The following is a 27,281-nucleotide window of genomic DNA, read 5'->3' on the forward strand; positions in this document are numbered from 1 at the left end:
TAAATCTAGAGGTATGCCTTTTTAAACTTTGATGTGAGAAAAAGTTTGCTTGAAACGCGATGGTTGCCTTGGGCTACAAAGCCTCAGCACTCCACCAGCGAAGCCAATATTAATTCTAGATGGAAGGGGAAAACCAACAGCAACAAAAGAGAAATCTGCCTCTGTCTGTGCAGCCAGAGAAATAATATTTTTATTTCAAGGGCTTTGGGCTCATGGGAGGCAGATAAAAACCTTTTCACATTATTCACAGTGACATTTTAAATAAAGTTTCAGCAGGAATAAAAATATCAAACTTTCCGGTTATTTCTTAGGCGATAGAAGTATTTCTATGATAAAGTGCTCTCAAGCCAAAGCTGATAAAATAACATAAGGCACATATAAAGAAACTAAAAATACAGTTCAGGGTTACATGAATGAAGCAGGCAGATGAAAATGTCTGCGTAGGAAATTCAGAAGATTAATCTAAGAGACTCTTCTGGTTAGAAATGGTTTTGCAATTGAATTCTAAAATTAATCTTGGTTTTAGTCTTGATTTCACCAAAGCATGCATTTAAGAGCTTTCGAGGTTAAAAGTGTATTTAAAAATTTATAGATGTCATCTCAGTAACTGTTTTTCAGGTTTAGAAATAATCTCAAATCAAATGATACCTCAATGAAAATGAAGCATTTCTTTGAAATCTCCTAAGAAAACCCCACAACACAGAAAGTACAGTCCTGGCTTTGGGACACCTAGCAGCCAAATAGAGGCACAGACTCTGGGATCATTTAATGCCAATCTGCATTTGATTATTCTTCCCTCTCTTCCTTTTGCTGACATAAAGAATTAATTCATGCTTGCTTCAGATTTAGAATAATATTCTTAAATTGTGTGTACTATATGATCATATGCCATGGAAGCCAATGATACGCTGCTGTTTCCTTTTGCTTTTTCTAGCGGTGAGCCTGCTATCAAAGAAATAAAATATTTAAAATTCCTCTATTCATTTTCGTTGTTGTTAAATTATCTCATCCTTGTTAAAATTACAATGCCAGATTATTTAGGAATGGCAGGTAAAATAGACAAAATTGAATGGGCTACAAAGAGAGCCTCTAAAAGTAGGTTTACACATTTTTCATCATTTGTAATTATAAACCAAATGAAAGCCACTCCACCTCATCTCCCCCAAATTCTAAGGACAAAAGGATCAAAATCTTTACTTAAAATCGACATTGTATCTTACAAAATATATGACTTTTGATTCTTGAAGAAATTAAGAGCTCATGAAAACAACTCGTTACTTACACATGCTTTTCTCTGATTAATGTATGGCAAACTGATTCCATAGGTCGAATTTATAGCACTTCTGTGGTGGATGTTTTCAGGATCGTGCATGATTTTTACATTCAACCCTATCTTTCGCTGGAACAAAGAAACAATGAAACTTTCATGCTGAATGAACAAAAATGCTTACTAACATTTTATATCCTCAAAGGAGTATGAAGTTCTTTGAAAATAATTATTTTAATGTAATTCTTACTGCAAAAAAAAATATATATATATATATACATATATATTTGGGTTTCTTATTTAGGCTGCGAATTGGTCTCTTTTATTTACAGAAAAGGAACTTTCTGCAGATTTTCCTCCACGTATCCTATCGCTCATACAGACACAACCTTGGACGCCATTCATTTCCTCAAAAATAATGTTAGAAGCCAACCAAGGTGGACAAAAGACCGGGATACCTGGTCTCGGTTTATTTTTAGCTTTCCAGGTCAAGGATTTTTGCCAATGAAATCTATACTACAAATACACAGGTAGAGGGCTCCCTTGGTCTGTTAATGTGGCCACTTTCCTCAAGGGACATTTACAGGTAAATCTCAGTGGGGACTTGGTGAATTTACCGCAACAAATTTAGTGACTCCTTCACAGAGATTTTGCTATCTATGGGATACACGTGTGCTTTCATTAGGAAAAAAAAGGCATCTTGTTTGAACCACGTGTTCCTCATTTTAAATAATTCAAATTAGCTACGGCTGCGATGCCTAACTATAAACCACCAGAGAAGACAGCACCGTGGTGGTGGAAAGGGGCACAGGGTAGGTGTGCAGAGACCTAAGTTCCAATCTTGCTCCCTCCCGCCCCCGACTGCCTGCATGTAACCTTGGGTAAGTTACTTTCCTTCTTTGAAAATCGGTTTCTTTATTTGCAAAACGCAGCAGTTAGACTTGAAGGTCTCTTGGAGAACTATTCACCTCACCCCCACCCTCCAACCTCCACCCCTACCCCTCCTGCCTCCCCCCACCCCCCCATCCTCCCCAGCTTTGGCTTTCTATGATTTGATGCTAAAAGGTAAGTTGACACTTAAGGAATATGACATTACTGACAGTTTCTGAAGTCTTGTGACATTTTATTGTGATATATAATTCACATACTATAAAATTCACACCTTTAAAAGTATATATACTCTTCAGTGATTTTTCAGCATAGTCACAAAGCTGTGCAGCCATCACCCCTAATTTCAGAACATTTTCATCACCCCAAAAGAAACCTCCTACCCATTAATAGTCACTCCCCATTCCCTCCACCTCCTTCCAGCCCCTGGCAACTACTAGTCTACTTTCTGTCTCTTAGACATTCTGGGCATTTCATGTAAATGGAATCCTAAAAGATGGGTCCCTTGTGACTTTTTCAAAAGGAAGTGTTGTGAGCAATTAAAAATTTTTTTCCTTTCAATTGAGTGTCTTAGTTCTGGGGGTGATCTGATGCAATTGTTAAAATGGTTGTAGGGGCGCCTGGGTGGCTCAGTCGGTTGGGCGTCCGACTTCGGCTCAGGTCATGATCTCACAGTCCGTGAGTTCGAGCCCCGCGTCGGGCTCTGTGCTGACAGCTCAGAGCCTGGAGCCTGTTTCAGATTCTGTGTCTCCCTCTCTCTCTGGCCCTCCCCCGTTCATGCTCTGTCTCTCTCTGTCTCAAAAATAAATAAACGTTAAAAAATAAAAATTAAAAAAATAAATTAAAAAAAAAAATGGTTGTAGAAACCAGGAAGATTAGTTCATGACCTGGCTGTTTGGCCATCAACATTCATAAGTGGGCTGTGCCTGAGGTCAAGGTGAAGGGGAACATTACAGAAATATCTATGGAATGCGTGCTGTCCTGATAAGTTATTTCTTAGCACAGGCTCCAAACCTTCCTTTTATTTGTTTAAATAGCAGTTTTTAAACCAAATCTTTAAATAACTGTGCTCAGCTGTCCACTTCATTTAACCCATGCAGGGATACAGGTTGCATGTAAGGCATTTCTGTTTCCTTCTCCTTGAAGTACATGTGGTTGTGAAAACAATGTTGTGCCTAATTATAAATGGCTTTCCTTCTGTGGGTAACCCACACTCCCAGCACTACTCCGGGGCTTTTGTGTGGAAGCTGAATGCCTCTTTTATTGAAATTAATACCTGAACATAATTTTTTCCTTCTTAATTAAACTTTCAGAATAATTTCCCATCCAGCAAGGATGGGGAAATTGCTAATATGTATTATATTGACTGGATGTAGTTTCTGTAATTAGGGTGTTTTTAAAATGTGAACCCTGGATACAATTGACGGTAATAGCTTCATCTATCATGTCTAAGCTTTGTTAGAACTTTTTAATTCTGGGATCATTGGCTCGGTGGACCATAGCAGTTTTCTTAGTTTTCTTATGCTCCATCAACTTTGTGTGGCTGTTGTACTGGTGTAGGGAGGAAATGACCAAATACAGAGCCATTGTTAAAAGTGGCATTAAAATCTGGTGGTTTTCTGCCCATATGTATGTTTCTGTGGCATTAGACATAGCTCCTTATGGAAAGAAATCCAAATGTAAATAGAAATCCAAAAGAAATGACAGGTTGTAATATCAATTATTTATCAGGCGTCTTCTAAAGCTATGGGAGAGGTCCTTTAAAATTATTAATATTCTAATATTTACTCTGTTGGCACCAAAGCATGGGTATGCCAAAATAATATATTATAACACATGATTAAATTTCCCTTTTAAAAACATATTAAAAGAGCCCGCATTTAAATAACATTAAGGTACCAAATGGTTTCACTGTAAATCACTACAAATACATTCATCACCTAAATTTGTCTCACAAACCACCTATCGAGATATATAGGAAAATACTTATAAGCATTAGCTGCATTATCAGATCTACTAATAAGATTTTTTTTTAAAGAAAAACAGTTGTCAATTTAAAAAAGAAAAACAAAATTCATCCTTCCATTTTGCTGAAGAGCAAACTCGGGAAGATCATTTTTCCTGACAGTAAGATAAAATATCAAAAATAATTTCAGAAATTTGTCTTAAATTGATCAAGAAAAGGCAGTAATTTATTTAATCTATCTTGAGTCACTAAACAATCTCAATTTAGAATTCTCTCCTTTTGATAGTAATTACAAGCAGATATATCAAATGTGACTCTCATTTAGACTTTGGTTTGTAAGAACAAAAGTTATTATCAGAGCCAATTACTGTTTTACCTACATGGCTGCACAGAAGCAGGGAGCTCAATTTTCATCTCATCAGTGATTTTGTGGTATTTATTTTATTACTATGCCCACAAAGCTATATAAGAAGGAAATAGCTTATGCTATTAAAACTAGGGTTTAAACATAAGAGGCTAAGGTTTCTTTTTGAAGAAGTTCTGAATTAAAAACACTAGGCAGCGTGTAATACCAGCTCCCCAGACATGGGCAGACCATAAAATGACATACATCCGAGCGGTAGATCCCGCACAGAGTAATCAAAATTGAAATGCTTCACAAACAAAGTTGAGACAGGCTATTTACTAAGTTACAGTATTATCAGCATAACATTATTCTCAACAGTGTTTGCTGCAAGTAATGCCTTCTAAAGTGGATATCGCCTAATATTATATTCCCACTGGTTAAAGACTTCTGCTGTTTAATCTCAAAACCAGAAAAAAGAATCCAGTCGCCTTTAATACTCTGATTCTTTCAACCATTATTATATTTAATGGAAAGAACAATAGACATCAAATCGTGGTTCAAGCCACGTGCTCTAGATTTCTCATTTGTAAAACTGGGTAATAATACCTACCCTCACAGGGTTGTTTGTGAGGTTGAAATGATTAATGTACGTTAAGTATCTTGAAATGATAAAGCACTACTCAGGAGCCTATTGGCCAAAAAATGACTGCTATGGATCAAAACACTTCAAATATATAAAAACCCATGAGTTCCTTATATACATACACATATGTGTGTGTGTGTGTGTGTGTGTGTGTATAATTATATATTATAAATATATAAAAACCCATGAATTCTTTATGTACATATATATTATATATTACTTTATATAATTTTTTATTTTTTTTTATTTTTTATTTTTTTATTTATTTATTTTTTATTTTTTTATAATTTTTTAAAAGTAGACTTCATGCTCAGCATGAAGCCCAACACAGGGCTTCTACTCATAACCCTGAGCTCAGGACCTGAGCTGAGGTAGGGGCACCTGGGTGGCTCAGTTGGAAAGGCAAGTGACTCTTGGCTTTGGCTCAGGTCATGATCTCACAGTTTCGTGAGTTCAAGCCCCAAGTCAGGCTCTGTGCTGGCAATACAGAGTTTGCTTGGGATTCTCTCTCTCTCTCTCTCTCTCTCTCTCTCTCTCTCTGTCTCTCTCTCCTTCTCCTTCCCCCTCTCCCTCCCCCACTCACACTGTCTCTGTCACTCTCAAATAAATAAATAAACTTAAAAAAAAAAAAAAGGAAGAGAAGAAAAGACCTGGGGCGCTGGTTAGCTCAGTCGGTTAAGTATCCGACTTCAGCTCAGGTCTGTGCTGACAGCTCAGAGCCTGGAGCCTGCTTCAGAGTCTGTGTCTCTGCCCCTCCCCCGCTCATGCTCTGTCTCGTCATTGTGTCTCTATCAAAAATAAACATTAAAACAATTTTTAAAAATTTCAAGATAATTGGGGAAAACGGAACAATGACTGGAAATTATATGGTATTAACACATTGTTAAATTTGTTAGATGTGGGGTGCCTGGGTGGCTCAGTCAGTTAAGCGGCCGACTTCAGCTCAGGTCATGATCTCGCGGTCTGTGAGGGCTGTGAGTTCGAGCCCCACGTCGGGCTCTGTGCTGACAGCTCAGAGCCTGGAGCCTGTTTCAGATTCTGTGTCTCCCTCTCTCTGACCCTCCCCTGTTCATGCTCTGTCTCTCTGTGTCTCAAAAATAAATAAATATTAAAAAAAAAAAATTAAAAAAAAATTTGTTAGATGTGATAATAGTTATGGTTTTTCTGGGTTTTTTGAAATTTTTTAATGTTATTTATTTTTGAAGGAGAAAGAGAGACAGAGTGTGAGTGGGGAAGGGGCAGAAGAGAGGGAGACACAGAATCTGAAGCAGGCTGTAGGCTCTGAGCTGTCAGCACAGAGACCGACACGGGGCTCGAACTCACGAGCTGTAAGATCATGACCTGAGCCGAAGTCAGACACTTAACTGAGCCACCCAGGTGCCCCAGTTATTATTATTTTTTTTTTTAAGTCCTTATCTGACGTGCTTAAGGGTAAGATAATATGATGGCTGGGATTTGCTTTAAAAGACTTCACCGGGGGCCATGGGTGGCTCAGTCAGTTAAGTGTCCGACTCTAGGTCTCGGCTCAGGTCATGATCTCACAGTTTGTGGGTTCAAGCCCCACGTCGGGTTCTGTGCAGACAATGTGGAACCTGCTTGGGATTCTCTGTCTCCCTTTTTCTCTGCTGCTCCCCAGCTCTTGTGTGTGCTCTCTCTCTCTCTCCCCCCTCCCCCATCTCTCTCAATAAGTAATATAAGACTTCAAAAAATGTGGAGGGAATAGATGAAATAAGAATGGTAACGTTATGCAAATGTTAAAGCTGCTTGTGGGTTACATGGATTTCATTCTGTATTTTTGTGTCTATTCAAAAAATAATTTCTTTAGTAAAAAGGCCTATTTAAAATTAAAGGGTAATTAAAATCAAACTATTCACGAATTTACTGTTGTTTCAACTCTATCACTCTCTGATGTACGACAGCCCCTCTACCTCTCTGCCGGGGCTGGAGGGACCAACAATCACAGCATCACTTAACTCCAAGCTGCTTCTAAATTACCCAGCTGCTGCCTAACTGCCTCAGGTTCACAAAACCTTAAGACTTAACTACTAGTCAGATGGGCCCTCCTGTTTTCTGATTCCTGTAGGAGTTGAGTTGTAGACTATGAGAAAGGTTGGGGGAGAGAGCAAGCATTTACTCAGCTCCCATCATGTGCCGGGCACCATAACAGGTGGGTATTGTCCTAATCCAACTGACTCACTTTAGTCTTTAAAAGGACAAGAGACGGATGGCCGGGTGGCTCAGTCGGTTAAGCGTCCGACTTCAGCGCGAGTCATGATTACACGGTTTGTGAGTTTGAGTTCCATATCCGGCCCTGTGCTGACAGCTCAGAGCCTGGAGCCTGCTTTGAATTCTGTGTCTCCCTCTCTCTCTGTCCCTCTGCCTCTCACACTCTGTCTCTCTTTCTCTCAAAAATAAATAAGCCTTAAAAAATTATTTAAAAAAAGGACCAGAGGGAGTATGTGGTATTATCACTCCTTTACCAATGACGATAATTGGTTAAGTGACTTCTCAAGGGCCCACTAGTGAGGAGGTAGGATTTGATTTACGTCTCTGACTTTAACACCTCTTTCCATCGTAACATGCTGCCACGTTGTAAAGAAATGTTAGTTGATACACTCCTGATGCAACTTCCTACCTACTAAATCCTTTACTCTCACTCTAATCCTCATGGGCCTTGCTTTGGTCCGGGCCCTCCTTGATTGTTAAATACACCTCTGCAATGGCCAGTGTGGTGGTCTCCTTACTGCCAGTCCATCCTCTGCATAAACTCTGGAAGGACTGAGTCTCTGATCACTAATTAAAATACGTCTCTTACCTCTTCAACATCCCCCAAAAGTTTCCCTTAGGGTGGCATAATCTGGCCCCTTCCTACCGTCCAGCCCCTTCTGCTACATTCTATCGTGACTGCTCATAGAGCAGCCAGCCTGTGGCCACATACAACATGTCCTCTCCACCTCTGTGAGTGAGCATGCTGTTCCCTCTTTGGCAAATGTCCTCTTCTCTCTCTGGTGTCTTCTGGACATACTCTTACTTCCAAACTTGAGCTCAGATCAGGCACAATGTCCTCTGGGAGACCTCCCCTAACCTCTATCTCTTTCTCTACTCACAACAAAATGTATTCATTCATTCATTCCAGCATTTAAGAGCCTGCTAGGTGGGGGTGCCTGGGTGGCTCAGTCGGTTACGCATCTGCCTCTTGGTTTCAGCTCAGGTCATGATCTCACGGCTCATGAGACTGAGCCCCACATTAGGCTCTGCACTGACAGTGCAGAGCCTGCTTGGGATTCTCTTTCCCTCTCTCTCTGTCCCTCCCCCTGCCTCAAAATAAATAAACATTTAAAATAGATAAAGCGGGACGCCTGGGTGGCTCAGTCGGTTAAGCGGCTGACTTCAGCCCAGGTCATGATCTCGGGGTCTGTGAGTTTGAGCCCCGCATCGGGCTCTGTGCTGACAGTTCAGAGCCTGGAGCCTGTTTCAGATTCTGTGTCTCCCTCTCTCTGACCACCCCCCCCCTTCATGTTTTGGGGCGCCTGGGTGGCTCAGTGGGTTAAGCAGCCGACTTCAGCTCAGGTCATGATCTCATGGTCTGTGAGTTCGAGCCCCGCATCAGGCTCTGTGCTGACAGCTCAGAGCCTGGAGCCTGTTTCAGATTCTGTGTCTCCTTCTCTCTCTGACCCTCCCCTGTTCATGCTCTGTCTCTCTCTGTCTCAAAAATAAATAAATGTTTAAAAAAAAAATAGATAAAAGGTTAAAAAAAAAAAAAAAAAAGCCTGCTAGGTGTGGGTGAACAAGAAAAAGTCCCTGCCCACATGATCTGATATTCTTGAGGGGATGTAAGGAATTATAATAACCATGTAAACAGATGTATAATTAATTTCAGATGGCCATAAGTGGGATAGAGAATAATGGGAAGCTCCCTTAGATATGGTGGTCAAGGACAGCCTCTCTGATGAGATGACAGTTGTATTGAGACCTGAATGAAAAAACTGAGCTAGTCATACAAAGATCTGGGGGTGGTTGAGGAGTAAGAAATTGATGGCTAATGAGAAGCGATAAATGCAAAATCGAAGGCCTTAAGAAGATACCTTGATGGGAGGAGGGACACTTGCATGATGACAAAGGAGAAGACCTAAAATATAAATCCACACATAGAAAAATTAATTAATTTGGTAATGGGAAGGCCAGGACTACATTTGTCTCTGACTGAAAACTGGAAGAGTATTACTTAAATAAGACAGAATGGATTCCTCTCGTGTATACGAAGTGCGGGGCTGGGCTCTTCAGACTTGGTTTGGAAGTTCATGAAGTTGCTCCCTGTCATCACTAGTGTATAGGCTTCCTCCTGTGGGTCTACGTTTGCTACTGGAGTCCTAGCCATCATAGCTTCCTTCCAGGCAGCAGGATAAATGAAGGCAGGAAAAGGGTCAAAGGATGCAAGCCAGCCATCTTTTAAGGAAGTTTCCAGACAACCGCCCACGATACCTCCCCTTACACTTCATTGGCCAGTACTTGGTCCTGTGTCTGGCTGCAAGGGAGGCTAGGAAATGTAGTCTTTATTGAGCAGCCATATCTCTGGCTAAAAATCAGCCACTCAGTACTCACTGGACAGAACTGCGACACATGGTCGTGCTTAACGGCAAGGAGGGCTCAGAAATGAGGGATCATCCTCGCGCGTGATGTCGTCCTGAACCAAATCACGGCTGTCAGTAATGCAGAAAGGGGGTTGGGTATCGGCTAGGGAAGTAACGGTTTCTGCCGCAAGCATGCAACCTAACTTAGCTAAGGAGGAAAAGGGCAATAAGGCAAAAGTGATAAAGAGTGAAACACTGAGAGGTCGGTAAAGGTTCTTAGAGTGTTGAAGAATTGTCGGGAGAACATCCTACGGGAGCTGGCAGACAAAGACATGGTGGTCAGAAGCTGTTGTGCTTGAAACAGATTTTAGAGCTGATGTACTTCCTGGTCATAACAAAGCCCAGGGAGTTGGCATACCCCGCTAGCCCTACCGGAGCATTTTTCCTAAACCGGTGTTATGACATTGCCAACGCTGTAGGATGCCCGTCTACAAACTTTGAACCCCTTACGGCACAGACACACACATATCTTCTACACCACACATAGTACCATTAAAAGTAAAACAGTTGAGGAAATAGCACACCGGGGATGAAAGACATTTTTTTTTTTTTAGTTTCACTATGTTTATGCTATCATTACAATGTGCCACCATGACACAATCATCAGTGGATGGCTGTGGTGTGGGCCAAAGGTGACATTCCGTCCAATTTTTATGGCACTTGGGCCAATCACTAATTCTGTGACCCACCTCCCTCTGCTACTAACTACCCTCCTGAGTAGGGAAGCCAGAGAACAACGGCTCTGCTGCGTGTCCAGAAGTTAGTATTTCCTGGGAAGGTACAGAGCAAGGCATGAGAAATTTGGGATGCCACCTTCAAAATGTTACTGAACCGTCGAATACCATCTAATGAAATTCGGGTAGTCCTTGCACTTGTAGGTAGTAAAGTTACTTCTGTTTCTGGGAAAGGTGTCATGAGTCATAAATATGTAGCTAAGTGAATCTTCTATAGAAACAATATTATTAGGAGGTATAGTCCTAATGGCCTATTTTCGATGCCTAGTTTTTATAGAAATAGCCCCAAAGCTCACACTTAGTCATCTGTTCCATAAGCTATAGCTTGTGAACCTCTTGAAAGTGTATAGGTAAGCCAAGTGAATAGTAACCAGTTATAGCAAAACGGTATCACACATGATAGAATATCATAATGTATTATGAATAATTCTAGCACGGCTTCATAATTGCCACATTAGTTGTACTGCAACAAATCGGAAAGTAAAAAAGTTCACCTTGAGCAGGTGTGTTGATTGAGAAGTTTCTCTGGGAAAGTGTGGAGGGACATACCTGAGGATAATTCTGGCTATAGTTAGGGCCATTTGTGAACCGAATCAGGGCTTTATGTTGCTGTCGGATTTTTGTTTGTTTGTTTGTTTGTTTGTTTTTCAGCTGTAAATTTCCCTGTGGCAAACACAGGAAGGGAACTCAAGTTTTTGTATTTTTTTTTAACGTTTGTTTATTTTTGAGAGAGTGAGAGCAGGGGAGGGACAGAGAGAGGGGGACAGAGAATCCAAAGCAGGCTCTGCGCTGACAGCAGCAAGCCTGATGTGGGGCTTGAACTCACAAACCGTGAGCTATCCCTGAGCCATAGTTGAATGCTCAACCAACTGAGCCACCCAGGTAGCCCAAGTTTTTGTATTTTCTCACAATGGTGAGAAATGGCCAGAACTTTGAGGTCAAACAGACTTGCATTTGAATCCCAGTTCTGCTATTGCTTAGGTTTAGATTAGAATCATCTCCCATCTTCCAGTCCCATATCTGCAAAATGGGGATAATAATAATTCCTTCCCTCAGAATGTTGTGAGGATGAGCTACAAGTTCATCGTCATGGCCCACACCGGCTCCTAAGTGGTCCCCCTGCTTCTGCCCTTGTTCTTTTACATCCTTGAAGGACAAGACCCCAGCGGCTTCCCATCACAGTGATCCAAAGTCCTCACAACGGTCCTTGAGATCCGGCCCCCTACCACTCTTCCTACTCCTCTCCCCCTGCACATTCCCCTGTAGCTTCCTTGCTGTTCATACTCCTAATTCAGGGTCTTTGCATGCTCCAATTCCTTTGCCTGGAATGCTCTGCCTCCAAATAGCCAAAGACTCGTTCCCTCTCATCCATCAGGTTCCTGCTCAAGTGAGACCATCCAACGCCCCTAGGCTCCTTCCCCAGCTTTTCTCTCACCAACTAACATACTATATAATTACTTTGCGCATCATTTTTTGTTTTCCTAATGACTGGGGTTTCCCACCCCAACTAGAATGTAAGCTGCATGAGAGCAGAGATGTTTGGCTGATGCCTAAATAGTATCTGGGACGTATTAGGCACATAATTGAGATTGACCAGTATTCATCGGCACATAATAAGAATTAACACTTGTATAACAGTCACCCACGTATGGTGTGCTGTTATAAACATTTACAAATATTAGCTCCTTTATCCTTACAGCAGCTCTATGAGGTAGGGGCTATTCTTTTTTTCTTTTCTTTTTTTTTTCAATATATGAAATTTATTGTCAAATTGGTTTCCATACAACACCCAGTGCTCATCCCAAAAGGTGCCCTCCTCAATACCCATCACCCACCCTTCCCTCCCTCCCACCCCCCATCAACCCTCAGTTTGTTCTCAGTTTTTAACAGTAGGTAGGGGCTATTCTTACGTCCATTTTGCAGATGAGGAACTGAGGCACAAAGAGGTTAAGTGACTTGCCAAGGAACAGGTAGGAAGTGGTGGACCCAGGATGTGAACCCATACTTCTAACCACGATGTTGTTGTCATCTAGTGAGAGCCTACTCTGGGCTTGGCACTGTCTGGGCACAGATTATAGCAATGAATGAAACAGAGTCTCTCTGCTTTGGATTAATAGAGCTTTGAGAAATGATCAAATGCAAAGGATATATCTTGGCAGATCCAGGTTTGGACAGAGGATTGGTAAAAGCCATCTGAGGATTAATTGGGGGAATCTGAGTATGACCTGCGTATTTATTATATTCATGAATTATTGTTCATTTTTTAGGTGTGATAATGGTGCTGTGGGTATGTAGGAATATGCTCATTTTTAAAACATTTTTTTTAACATTTTTTATTTATTTTTGAGAGACAGAGACAGAGTGAGCAGGGGAGGGACAGAGGGAGAGGGAGACAAAGAATCGAAAGTAGGCTCTAGGCTCTGAGCTGTCGGCACAGAGCCCGATGCGGGGCTCAAACCCATGAGCTGTGAGATCATGACCTGAGCGGGAGTCGGACGCTTAACCGACTCACCCATAGGAACATGCTCATTTTTAAAGCTGCATGTTAAAGCATGAAGGGATGAAATGTCCTTAGGTCTGTATTTTAAAACACTTCAATAAAAAGTGATGACACAAAAATGGCAAAGTTTAATTGTTATTAAATCTAGGTGAAGGACAAATGGTCATTCCTGGACTGTTTCCTCTTTGGATATCTCCATAATAAGAGGGTTTTTAAAAACCCGGGGAAAAGGAGCAGACATTTTTTAAAAGTCACTGCTTTCATGGAGCCTAGCTTCTTGTGAGAAGATGGAGGTCACAGTGGTTGGCTCATCGGGGACCTTGTCTTCTGTGCGCGCTCTGGTCTGTGAAATGCAATTGCCATCTCATCTGCAAAACTTTCCACCCAACGCCAAGTGAGGCAGAACTCTCAGCGACAGTCTGGGAAGCCATGCTTACCTGCTCGTTTTCCTTCTTTCATCTCCCACCATATTATTCTTCGTGATGTCCAAAAATCTTCAAAACTTCAGTTTCAGAGCAAAGTTTGAAAATCACGTTCTCAATTCGATCCAAATCCACAAAGTTGGATCCTTCCCATCTCAGACCCTGACCCTGCACATTGTTGCATCATAGTGGATCACGGTGTATTTTTTATGTCTGTTCGACTGATAAAGCATCCATTGTATGGAATTAAGAGACGGAATCCTTTTCAAGCAATGGGATGCGTTTATTTTCCCTGCTCCACAGCCCGTATCGTGCTTGTAAGGAGGTCCTTTGATCTGAACAGTGTAGGGGTTTGCTCACCAGATACTACAAGAAAATCAAATACTCTCGTGGCCCCTAAACCTTTTCTCCTTCTCTTCTTCCCTCCATCTTCTCCTTTGTTGTTTTTATTTCAAACCCTGTAGCCTGAGGTGCCCCAAAGAGGGGCCGAGCTGGTGTTGATGAGGAGCAAAGATACACTGTGAAGAAAAGTCATCACAATACGGCTTTTTCGAAAGAAAAAGAAGATCAATAAGCAAATGTTTCTTTGCCCTCACAATATTACTGACCATATTCCCTATGCTTTTCATCTCTGTGACTTACTTACTTTATAACTGCAAGTTTGTACCTCTTAATCCCCTTTATCCATTTTGCCCATCCCCCATCCACCTCTCCTCTGGTAACTACCGGTTTGTTCCCTGTATTTAAGAGTCTGGTATTTGTTGCTTCATTTGTTTTTTTTTTTGTTTGTTTGTTTGTTTTTAAGATGCCATATGTAAGTGAAATCCTATAGTATCTGCCTTTCTGTGTCTGACTTATTTCACTTAGCATAATACCCTCGAGGTCCACCCATGTTGTCACAAAGGGCAAGATCTCATTCGTTTTTATGGCTGAGTAATATTCCATTGTGTATATGTACCACATCTTCTTTGTTCATCCATCTATCAATGGACACTTGTGTTGCTTCCATATCCCGGCTGTTGTACATGATGCTGCAATAAACATAGGGGTGCCTGCATCTTTTTGAATGAATGTTTTCATTTTCTTAGGTAAATACCCAATAGTGGAGTTGCTGGATCATGTGGTAGTTCCATTTTTTAATTTTTTGAGGAAGCTCCGTACTGCTCTTCACAGTGGCTGCACCAGTTTACATTCCTACCAACCGTGCACGTGGGTTCCCTTTTCTCCACGTGCTCTCCAACACGTGCTGTTTCTTACCTTTTAGAGTCTAGCCATTTTGACAGGTGGAAAGTGATAGCTCATTGCGGTTTTGAGTTGCATTTCCCTGGTGATCAGTGATGTTGATCATTTTTTCATGTGTTTATTGGTCATCTCTATGCCTTCTCTGCAAAAATGTCTATTCCGGATGCCCTGACCATTTTTTTAATCAGATTCGGTTTTTTTAGTGTTTATATTTATAGTTCTTTATATATTTATTAGTTGTATAACCTCTTATTGAAAATATCATTTGAGAACATCTGCTCCCATTCAGTAAGTTGCCTTGTTTCTTTTGTGTTTTGTTTTTTGTTTTTTGTTTTTCTTTTTTGCTGATGGTTTCCTTTGCTGTGTAAAAGCTTTTCATTTTGGTGTAGTCCACATAGCTTATTTTTGCTTTTGTTTCCCTTGCCTGAGGAGACCTTCTAGAAAAATGTTGCTAAGTCTGATGTATAAGAGATTACTGTCTGTTTTCTTCTAGGAATTTCATGGTTTCAGGTCTCCCATTTAGGTCATTAATTCATTTTGAGTTTATTTTTGCATATGGTGTGAGAAAATGGTCCAGTTTCATTCTTTGGCATGTAGCTGTCCTCATAAACCATTCTTGATTATGAGTGTAATTATAATTGAGCAACTCCTAATTGTTTGTCATGCAAGTTTTTGGTGTTAAATGGAACTCCAAAGATCGTTATCTACTTTGGAGAAAGGAAGCTTAAAGAAGCAACTGGGGTTTACCTAGTCAAACAGGTTGGCAGTGGGCAATTAAAGGTGGTAATATCCCAGTTGGATTTCCCCACTACTTAATAATATAAGCTTTTAAGTTGGTGTAGTAGGCTTGCGGGAACAGCTGGCAAAACAGCACTGTTTGTCATTGAGTTTACAATGCAAAATTAGGGCTATCTTGTATGTCAGCGGTTATGCATTTTTAAGCAGATGTCACTGATATTAGAAATAAAACAACAATAGGGATCTAGGCCCTCGAGGTAAAGTCAGGGTAGGAAACCGTCCATGCCCCTTTTAAATGAAGCTCACCCATGCTCACAGTCTTTAAAAGAACTCTGGGCTTACACACTGCACATAAGATTCCCTATCTTTATGATCATTCTCCAGGATTCAAAACTCTCCTGGGAAAATAGGTTCTGGCTGTGGTTTTATTTTTTTTCCGGGATCATAATAGCAGCTATACATTCGAGAGAGTCCTAGATTCAGATATTTTGTTTCCAAAGAGCCCCAATCTTCTACTTGTGGGCCACCAGTGACCCTCCTGAGATTCTTGGGGGAGAGGGGGAAAACTGAGCTGAAGCAGAGACTTACTAGTAAGGGAGGTGAGAAGTTTAAACTCCCTTTATCATAGCACTCCCTTTTCTTTTCAGAACAGCCTTTATTATGATGTGGTATTTTCTGATCGATGGTCTGTCTCCCCTGACTAGAATGTAAGCTCTGAGAGCAGGGACCTGGCATCATTGATCACAGTGTGCCTCTGCCAATTCTTGGCACACAGATAGTGGCCAAATGAGCTCCGTGTAAGAAGTGCCATGACCATGGTCAGAGTTGGCTGTTTTGCAAGTGTAGTGGAGCCTGGACTGGTTTTACATGGGGGTGGGCACCCCCTTAGGGGCCCCTATGATGTCCTTTCTTCATTCCACAAGCATTTATGGAGAATCCCCTGGCAATATACAGCAATGAACAAACTGACATGGCTTCTGCCCTCATTCAACTTCCATTCTAGTGAGAGAAGCTGACACTTAAAAAAAAAAAATCTAGTTAGAAATTTGCCAAGTGTGGTAAAGGAAAAATACGGATAATGCCATTATGAAAAGGATACTGCATGATGGCTTCACAGCTTGGGGAAGATACTAAAAACACTGACTGAACACTTAAAAAGGGTGAATTTTATGATGGTATATTAATTATACCTCAACAAAGTTATTGCCTACAAAGGGGTACCACGGTGGTTATGCCTACATTTCTGGGTTCATCATCCTGGCCCTGACACTTACTAGCTGTGTTCTCTTGGGCAATTTCTTTAACATTTCTGAATCTTGGTTTTTTCATCAATAAAATGAAGACAATAATAGCACGTCTTTCTAGAATCATTCTGAAGGTTAAACAAGTTAGTGTTCCAAAAGCACTGACAGGAGGTGAGCTATTATCACTTGTGGGGGGTTGGGAGGGAACAGGAATTAAAGAGCAAGAACACTCAACAGGCAAAATCAGTAACCTCTTGAACTCAATTCCTTGCCACTTGGAAACTTGCCTTCTAGGGCTCTGTCCCAAAATTCTGGCTTTGCACAGTGGCAGTATTGTAGCCATTGGTTTATCTGAGGTGTGATTATTGCCAATTAAAAAAATTGGCAGCCATTTTTTGGAAGGCATTGGAAGGCATTCTGTTGTGATATATTTGCTTTCTGAAGAAAGCTGTCTTGTGGTAGGAACTGACCCTACCACGAACATAATTGAAACAAGAGGCACGTTTTCTCATTTAGAACACAAAGCAAATTTCCTACCTTTACTCTTAAAAAGTTTTTTCTAACAACTTTATTGAGCTATAATTCATATACCTTAAATTTATCCCTTTAAAGTGTACAATTCAAGGCACCTCGGTGGCTCAGTTGGTTAAGCGTCCATCTTTGGCTCAGGTCATGATCTCACGGTTTGTGAGTTCAAGCCCCGCGTCAGGCTCTATGCTGATCACTCAGAGCCTGGAGCCTGCTTCAGATTCTGTGTCTCCCTCTCTCCCTGCCCCTCTTCCCCTCTGCTCTCTCTCTCTCTCTCTCTCAAAAATAAATAATAAAACATTAAGCAAAATAAAAACTAAAATGCTAAAAAAAAAAGTGCATAATTCAGCAGTGTTCAGTAGATTCACAGTGTTGTGCAACCACCTCCACTATTGAATTCCAGAACATTTTCATCATCCCCAAAAGATACTTGATATCCATTAGATGTCCCTCCCCATTCTTCCCTCCCCCTAGCTTCCACAACCACTAATCCCCTTTTTGTCTTTATGGGTATCTCTATGCCTACCTTTTTTCTTGGAAAGGCTTGTGGAAATGTACTGTGCTGTGTTTGGGGTTGCCAAAGTTTACCCTCAGATTCTAGAGGGAAAATAAATGATTTCTGATCAATTACAGCTGGAAGCAACCTAAGTTTAAAAAAGAAAAAGAAAATTTTAAGTCAAATCTCAACAGCTTCACAAATTGTAATTTTGAAACAATGCTTCCTAGTTCAATTAGATTTTATAGGAAATATTCTATTGGTAATTACAATAAACTAGACCAACTTGAGCATTTTTACTACTATGAAACTGTACTTGTTTACTAAGCATATGAACTTCTGAGTCTGATAATGACCACTATAGCATGAATAAAAAGCTCTATCTCTGGCTGAGTTTATATGACCCATGTCGGACAGAATTACTATACTATAAAATATTTCTTGGTAGAGAAAATATAGCATGTTGTATTGTTTTGTAAAACCAAATCACAGAATAGCCAACGTTAAATACATTCAAAATGCTTGTCCCTAAGCAGTTGGCACTTACATTCTTTAAATGTCTGCTATTTTATATAACTGTAAAGACTTAAGGATCAAAGGTGGTTGAAGGTCTTTCTTACTAAGCAGTGGGCAGTTCCATGGCGGGGGTGGGGGTGGGCAATGTAAAAACAAAGTTCTAAGAATGACTGTGTGTGTAATGTATGTCTTAAAACTTTTAATTTGAGGGGCACCTGGGTTACTCAGTTGGCTGAGCGCCAGACCCTTGATTTCGGCTCATCATGATATCACATTTCATGAGTTTGAACTCTGCTGGGCATGGAGCCTGCCTAAGATTCTCCCTCTCTTGCTCTGTCGCGCACTCTCTCCCCCCCCCCACCCCCCTCTCTCGTGAGCACACGCTCTATAACAAACTAAAACTTTTCATTTGAAAGTAGATTCCACTTTTTTAAATTGGTCAACATAATTAGGATCAATTAAACTCAACCATAATGACCCAATCTCTTGACTCTACTGTGATGTCCACTTTTGTAAAATTTTCATTAGAAAGCAAATTATGGACGTCTTCAGCTCGGGTCACGATCTCACGGGCCAGGCCCGTGAGTTCGAGCCCCGCGTCGGGCTCTGTGCTGACAGCTCAGAGCCTGGAGCCTGCTTCAGATTCTGTGTCTCCCTCTCTCTCTGCCCCTCCCCCTCTCACACTCTGTCACTCTCAAAAATAAATAAACGTTAAGAAAAAATTAAAAAAAAAAAAAAAAGCCTCAGTGGCGACAAAGCTTGGGGGCAGGGTAAAACTTTCATGACTACCTTCAGGGGCCTCACCGTATTCCCACTGGAAGACACAGAAAAATCACTTCCTGCTTCTGGCAGGGGGAAGGGAAAAGAAACCACTTCCAACTACTCCCAGAGAGTTCTGTTATTTGTTCTGTTCTCTGTAATGAAGGCCAGCTCTCAAGGAAAATTCTTATCTGACCCGAGGAAGGGCAAGTAGCTAACTCCAGGCCCTTCCAGTCTTCCTGTCTCACCTAAGAGGGGGAAATTCCAAGAAAAACTAGTGAAGGTAACAGTTCAGAGGCACAGACCCACTGAAAGACGGAGGCCTGATCAAGGAGTATTGAATGCTTCCCCTCAACACACTTACATCTACAGAGGATTACAGATGAGAGGACTTCGGGCTCAGGCCTATTTAGGAAGAAGTTTCTAGGAAAAATCAAACACCCCAGGGGAGACAAAAACAAAGACGGTTGAAAAAATGGAAGCCTCAGACACCTACAGTTACAGCAAACAGTATACAGCACAATTTGTAGCCAGATAAAGACTCATTTACCTCACTTCCTGTTACCCATGCATCATGTCCAGCTTTCAAAAAAAAAGAAAAAAGAAAAAATGACAAGGCATGCTAAAAGGCAAGGGAAAAAAAAAGGTTTGAAGAGACAAAGCCAACATCAGAATCAGATATAACAGAGATTTTGGAAGTATCAGACCAGGAATTTAAAATCACTGTGATTAATAAGCTAAGGGCTCTAAATAGACAGCATGCAAGAACAGATATTTAATGTAAGCAGAAACCTTGAAACTCAAAGAATATAAAGAAAATGCTAGAAATCAAAACACCATAAGAAATGGAGAATACTTTTGATGGGTTTATTAATAGGACACAGCCAAAGAAAGAATCCATGAGCTTGAAAAAATGTCAATAGAAGTTACCCAAACTGAAATGCAAAGAGAAAAAGGACTGAACAAAACAGAACAGAATGTCCAGGAACTGTGACACAATTATAAAAGGTGTAACATACATATATATAATGAGAATATCAGAAAAAGAAAGAAGAAAGGAGCGGAAGACATATTTGAGTAATGGTGGCTGAGAATTTTCCAAAATTAATGACAGACACTAAACCACAGATCCAGAGAGTTCAGAGAATACCAAGCTAGGATAAATCCTGAAAAACTATACCTAGGCATATCCTATTCAAACTATGAAAAACTAAGAGCAAACAGAAAATCTCAAAAGAAGACAGAGGAAAAAAAATCCCAACTTAACCTATAGAAGAGAGGTATAAATTGTATCAGACGTCCCTTCATAAGCCATGCAAGCGAGAAAGCAGAGTGAAATATTTGAAGTGTGGAAAGATAAAACACACCAACCTGGAATTCTGTATCTAAGTAAAATTATCCTTCAAAAACAAAGGGGAAATAAAGATCTCCTCAGATAGATGAACACTAAGGGAATTCATCACCAGAGTCTTGCAAGAAATGTCACCAGAAGCTCTTCAGAGAGAAGGAAAATGATACAGGTTGGATAACAGGATACGTAAAGCAGGAAGAAAATCCAGGGGCCTCACCATATGTCCTTCCTTGGGTCCCAGGGCCCCCTAACTGGTCTGACTTCTTTCTAAGTCTTCATAAACTTGTTTTATAGATAACGTCTAGGATTTTTAGCTGTATTTATCAGAAGGAATAGAGAGAAGTATGTCTACACCATCTTCTTAGAAGTGAAACTCTCTTCATGGATTTCCTTAAAAAAATATTTTTAAATGTTTATTTTGAGAGAGAGAGAACCAGTGAGTAGGGAAGGTGCAGAGAGAGGGAGAGAAGAGAATCCCAAGCAGGCTCCACACTGTCAGCACAGAGACCAATGTGGGGCTCAAATCCAAAAATTGTGAGATCAGGACCCGAATCAAAACCAAGCGTCTGACGCTTAACTGACTGAGCCACCCAGGTGCCCCTCTATTTGTGTATTTCTTATCAATCTTTTTACCTCTCTTTATTATGTATTTAGAAGTGAACTTGAATTGAGATATAATTTTGCATCCTGCTTTCTTCCCCCTCAACATATACTGTGAGAATTTTTCCATGTCATTAAATTTCTTGGATAATATCAGTTTTAATAGCTATGTAATACACACATAGATGTGTTATCGATTTTTTTAAAAAAACTTAATGTCCATTTATTTTTGAGAGACAGACACAGAGTGGGAGCGGGGGAGGGGCAGCGAGAGACAGGGAGACACAGAATCCAAAGCAGGCTCCAGGCTCTGAGCTGTCTCCAGCACAGAGGCTGATATGGGGCTCGAACCCACGAACTGTGAGATCATGACCTGAGCCAAAGTCGGTCACTTAACAGATTGAGCCACCTGGGAGCCCCAGATGTGTTATAGATTTAATCATGCTTTTACTATTAACATTTAAGGTTATTTCCACATTTATTGGTATTAAATAGAACACTGAAATTAACAAACATACACAGATTCATGTCTCTCTCTTTTCATTTCCTAGGACAAATTCCTAGAAGTACAACCACTAAATTAAAAAAAAATGAATTAAAAAGCTTCTTGCACATGTTGAGAGGCTGCCTTTTAGAACTTCGTGCCAACTTACACCTTTAGTGGTAAAACAAAAGTATGCCCGTCCTACTGCTACCTCATCAGTACTGATTATTAGAATGGTTTAAATGATTTGGTGTGCTAATTTGTAAGGAAAAAACAGTAATATATTGTTTAATTTGCATTTCTCTGGCTTACCAGTGAGATTGAACATTTTTCACGTTTACTGGTTATTTGCATTTCTATCTCTGTGAGTAGTTTGTTGTCCTCTGTCAACTTTTTTTTTTTTGTATTGGCATGAATACTTTTTAAAAATTTTTAAAAAGAATGTTAGCAATTTTTGTGTCATAGCTGTTGCAAACGTTTTTCTGGTTTGTTATTTTTTCATTTTCTGATGCTTTTTAAAAAAAATTTATTTTTTACTAAAATTTTTTTTTAAGTTTTTAAATTTATTTTTGAGAGACAGAGCACACAAGCAGGAGAGGGGCAGAGAGAGACAGGGAGACACAGAATCCCAAGCAGGCTCCAGGCTCTGAGCTGTCTCCAGCACAGAGCCTGATATGGGGCTCAAACCCACAAACCGTGAGATCATGACCTGAGCTGAAGTTGGATGCTCAACTGGCTGAGCCACCTAGCTGCCCCTGTTTAAAAAAATGTTTGACCCACAGAGAAATGGAAAGAGCAGTTAGCATCCAAATACCTTTCATGTAGATTACCAAGTGTTGCCATCTTGCTCCCTGTGCTTCACCTCTGTATGACCAGGATGTAGTCCTAGTCTATACAAGTGGGATTTGTGTACTGCCGTGTAACAACCCAGAATGGATGGGCTCCAGGATGCTTCATTTACTGAGGGAAATGTACCTTCTAATGTACGCTGGCCGTGTAATGCAAACCTCTTCTTTCTCTCTTACTGCTTCTCACCATCATCTATTTGCTTTGTTCTTGTCTCCCCTTCTCAAACACTGGCACAACAGAATATAAAATGAAGATCTCTGCGGTTCTGAGAGTGTTGGTACAGATGGTAGTCAACCTCCCAGTGTCAATGAGCAAAGCGAGGTCGTTAAGAGCAGTGTGAGCAGATATTACGAGCAATAAAATCCACGAAAGCCAATCATGTGAGAGGAAGAACCACACTTTGACATAGACGAATCACGGCCAAAGTGGGGACAGTGGTGAAACATATTTGGAAAACAATACAGAAGCTTTTTTTTTAGCTCTTTGGAGAAAATATGCCACTTTGGATAATGTCCTCATCATTGTTTTCTGAACGACTGCTAAGAAAATCTTGCATTTGGGGGGCACCCATTGTTAGCACTCTGTGTCCCTACCGGTTTTTGTTTCTACCGGACACAATGACCAGATTTTCCCTTCTTGCTAAAATGTAAACCATCTTTTGTGAAAATTAGGCTTCTTGGTTTCCAGGAAGCCACGGCGTGGGAGAATGCTCCATTGCACACATGTGACCAGACTCAAGTCTGGGCCTCACCATCAACAACCAGTGTGACCTGGGATGGCTGTGATCCTCAGCATGCACATTTTTAAAAGGGAAGGGTAAATATCTGCCTCATGGGGTAAAACAAAGTCCTTTGCAAACTGTCAAGTGTTTGGAAAATTGTGACCACAAGATGAAATCCACACTGATAATGAAAATGAAGATGATGGCTATTGTATCTGGTCTGTTCTAAGTCATTTTTAAGGTATGTCCAGGGACAATAGTCATTTGGAATAAACTCTCCCAATTTCCTGGGTTTCCATAGTTAACATGAAGCCCCAAATATCGGAACAATGTTGATTCCCAGTTACTCATAGCAACCGTGCTTGCCGTCCAAGGAGCAACAGAGATGCACAGTTCTGATTAAATGGCACCCCTTTCAGAAGGAGTTGCTGGTCTGGACTCCTGGCCTCTGACACTCCACCAGATTCACAGTTTAAATGGACAGTGACAGTCCTACCAGCATGACTCCCAGGTGCCACGCTGGGCTCATTCCTAGTGCAAGAGGCTTACTCCAACCCTTCAGAGCAATGGGGTAGCTGAATTTCCAGGACTAGGCCCTTGACCAGACAGAGGCAGGCCCTCTCAGTGGCCAAGGAATACTGATTCCAGGGAGCTATGCTTGTCCTGGGATTCCAAGCACAAATTAATCTGCATTCGGGATGCCAAGGGTGTTTGTTAAAATGCAAATTCCAGGACCATCTGGGAGCCAGTGAAACCAAAGTTTAAGAACCATCATTCTCGCCCCGTGCCCTCTCAAAAAGGATGTCCACATCCCAGGCAATCCATAAAATAATGCCGTTGGTTGTGTGATGAGAACATAAGAACTTTTTTTTTTTTTTACATCAAATAAGAAATATAGAAAATAAGAAATTACTGTGTGCTGCTTTTTAATATTCAGCTTTTCCCTGGATCCCTCATGTGGTCATGTCACCTGCGATTCTGGAGGCCTTCTGGGAGCGGGGACTCCAAACCACAAAGGCACGAACGGCGGGGTCTGCACTGGTACACATTTTTTCACAGCGTTAGAATACACTGTAGTTTACTCATGAAGTGGGTTTATGGGTTCTATTACGTAGTTTTCACTCAAGACTGAAAAAATGGACCAGTGTCTTAAAAAAGATTCCTGCAAAAAAACCACCCTGTATCTTGAAGATAATGATAAGGAGCATCAGTGAAAAATAAGAAAATGCCAGAATCGACACGTACTCGTGGGGTGAGCTTTTCTTCAGCCACGCTAGAGAGTGCAAATGATGGTAAACCAATCAAATTTATGACAAGTCAGCCAAATCCATCCCCCCCGAAAACTTAAAAGTTATCCAGAAGACTAACTGAAATACGGACTTCCATTCAACCAGCATCTCTGACGAATCTCCACTAAGCATAGAATATGTTTCGGGTTATTAGCTACAGCCAGTATAAAGCCATCGTGATTAACAAGATAAAACAACCAGAATATTCTAATTAGTAGCCTTTTTTAGCAAAAGAAGTTTTGTACTGTTAATAAAGTAAAATATTTTAAACTGTTTAATGTTTGTCTCATTTAAATATTTGTCGGTGTATTTTATAGTGTATTCACGCCATATGATAAGTATACAATTTATAAATAAATACATATTATGGATGCATGCCCGAATTTTTAAACTGATGGTCATGGGGGATAAAAGGCCAGGTTCAGCTTGTTCCAGCTCGAAACTGTAATCAACTGTCTTCTTCTCTGACCTCCTGATCAGTGTTGAGATAAGTAACCTGTCTCTCAGTGAGTCATGCCATCCATCATGAAAAAACACCTTCTTACTTGGGTGTTACAAGAACGTTGTCATGGAACCTCAGAAGAAAAACGGAGTGAATTGGCCAGTCCCACCCCCCCCCCACCACCCCCCCCCCCCCACCCCCGGGCATGAGCACCTGAAGGAATCCTGGGTTCTACAAACTGCTTTGCATAGAAAACTCCTAGCAGGATATGAACTCTGAAGCCACATCTATTCACGATGGTCTCGGGGGACACGCCTGCAAGTGCAGAATCTGGTGTGACTATCTACCAGGGAACACTCCCGTCATAGGCAACAGTTCCTGACTGCCCGGGGTCTCCTGTTTTCCATTTCCGTCTACCGTTGCTACTTCTTTTCCTCCCTGAGCCACTCCCTGTGACTCACACTTGGACTCCCAGGACCTGCCCCAGGCCTGCTTACTTTAAAGACCCAATCTGGACTTTTCTCCAGTTTTTGACCTGGTTCCTTGCATTTCATTTTCAAATTGCACGCTCCTTTAGCGCCACAGCTACGATGGATATACTCCCCCAGGCTTGCGAGGCTCATACAAACTTGCCAGGCTCCCTCCCATCTTCCTGCCAAGAGGGCCAGTGATTATATTATTGTATTGAATAGGAGAGAAAGGATCCAAGGACTACTTCTGGGAGCCAACTCCATGCCCCAATTAAGGGTGAAGGCTTCCTTCCCTCTTCCAGACCCTAGTAAGGGGCAAGGACACTCCTTGGCAAGGGAGAAGAACTGTAGAAGAAAGGTCTCTGCCCAAATGTTTCTGCTTGATTCTCTGTGGGTGTAATTGCTACACAGTTTGCTCTTTTCAGCCATCTTAACTTGCATATAGCCCAGACTCTCTGTTCTTTGTCAGGACAGAAGAACCAAGAGAAAGCTGGATACAGGGTGGGAGAACTTCATTGGAGTTGGTGACAGACCTCTTTTCCTGTTTACTCCCCACCCCCTCCATTGTGAGGCTTTCTTACTTGATGTCTGTATGCATAATCTTTGGCCACAGCCTGCTGTCTGTTGGCTGCCATCTACAAAGGCCTCCCACTTGACCTTGTAGGGCTCCTTTGATTTCCAACTAAGCGTCAATATAAGTTGGGAAACTGACCTCCAATATTTTCTTCTCCAGGAACCCCTTCTATTATGTTCCTTCCTTACAGATTCCTTGTTTTAGAAGATTCATATTAACCTATTTTAAAGTCATTTTTTTATTCCCTAATTTAAAAATCAAAGCAATAAAATGACTAAAAACTAGACAGATGAGGGACAGTTGCGTCTACAAGGAATGATGGATGCCTGTGGCATTCCATGTGCAGGAAAGGGAGACTGATACAGTGGTACCCCAAAGCTCTGCTCCCCACTACTGAATGCTGGAACTTGGTTATGTCTGTAGCTTGCCACGTTTCCTTGTGAACTACAGTAAAACCTTGGTTTGCGAGCATAATGTGTTCCGGAAACATGCTTGTAATCCAAAGCACTTATATATCAAAGCGAATTTCCCCATAAAGAACCATGGAAACTTGGATGATTCGTTCCACAACCCAAAAATATTCATAAAGGGGCACCTGAGTGGCTTAGTCAGTTAAGCATGTGACTTCGGTTCGGGTCATGATCTCTCAGTTTGAGCCCCGCATTGGACTCTGTGCTGACAGCTTAGAGCCTGTAGCCTGCTTTGGATTCTGTCTCTCTCTCTTTCTCTCTCTGTCCCTCTCCTCATTCTCTCTTTCTAAAATAAATATTTTAAAACCCACAAAAGTATTCATATAAAAATGTTTACAATACCCTAATATAATACAAAATAATAAAGAAAACACAAAATATAAAGAAAAATAAACAAATTAACCTGCACTTACCTTTGGAAACCTTCGTGGCTGGTATGAGGGAGACGAGAGAGGAGGGTTATTGTGTAGGACAACTTTCACTATCACTAATGGAATCACTGCTATCTATTGACTCAATGGAATCTTGTGTGTGTGTGTGTGTGTGTGTGTGTGTGTTTGTGTGTGTGTGTGTGTGTGTGTGTGTGTGCAACATTAACAAGGAACCTATCCAATGACCCTTGCTTTTGCCTCTTTTTGAGGATTTTGTGGAAATGTGACATTGCATTGTCATTAAACAGATTCATTGCTCGCATTAATAGCCTTATTCAGGTGGTGCTTTTCACAAAACTGCACTGTTTCCCACATTTTACACATCTCCCTAATCTCATTTGAAGTGAGGGGTTCCTCGGCCTTTTTCTGCTCTTCCTTTGCAGACAGGATGAAGACGTAGACTTCTCATAAAATCTTGCAGTTTCGGCCACTCACATATCTTATTCATATTTCTCAATGATTTCCTTCTTAACTTCCACTGTAATCATCTCCTTCTTACTGCCTTTCTTTCCAACCTTTTTCTGCAAGGGGCCATTGTATATGCTCACATGGATGTTGACTACAGTATAGTATTAATAAACTCCTGTCCGATACTGTATTTAATGCAACTGGCAATAAGGCAGCAGAGGAAAGGGTTTATATCTGCAGGCAGCCTGACCTAGAATGAAGCAAAGCATTTC

The 27,281-nt window shown here is 41.0% G+C and overlaps 2 protein-coding genes across 12 annotated transcripts in view; one reads left to right on the forward strand and one right to left on the reverse strand.

Annotated features, from left to right (window-relative positions):
• IQCH (IQ motif containing H) overlaps nt 1-27,281 on the reverse strand; it is a 212,130-nt gene that overhangs the window by 172,692 nt on the left and 12,157 nt on the right. For 9 of the 11 annotated variants that reach the window (XM_058740613.1, XM_058740617.1, XM_058740616.1 and 6 more), the window contains exons 4-5: nt 17,676-17,793; nt 1,283-1,399 (exon numbers count right to left, since the gene is read on the reverse strand). In XM_058740613.1, coding sequence (XP_058596596.1) covers nt 1,283-1,399; nt 17,676-17,793 — 235 coding nt within the window. Of the gene's footprint in view, nt 1-1,282; nt 1,400-17,675; nt 17,794-27,281 lie in introns of those variants that run through there. The other 2 variants (XM_058740614.1, XM_058740618.1) reach the window with 2 other exon arrangements.
• Nucleotides 1-27,281, forward strand: part of AAGAB (alpha and gamma adaptin binding protein) — a 115,354-nt gene that overhangs the window by 20,533 nt on the left and 67,540 nt on the right. The window lies entirely within an intron of this gene.

The sequence above is a fragment of the Neofelis nebulosa genome, chromosome 7, assembly GCF_028018385.1.
Source record: "Neofelis nebulosa isolate mNeoNeb1 chromosome 7, mNeoNeb1.pri, whole genome shotgun sequence".
NCBI classification, from domain to species: Eukaryota; Metazoa; Chordata; class Mammalia; order Carnivora; family Felidae; genus Neofelis; species Neofelis nebulosa.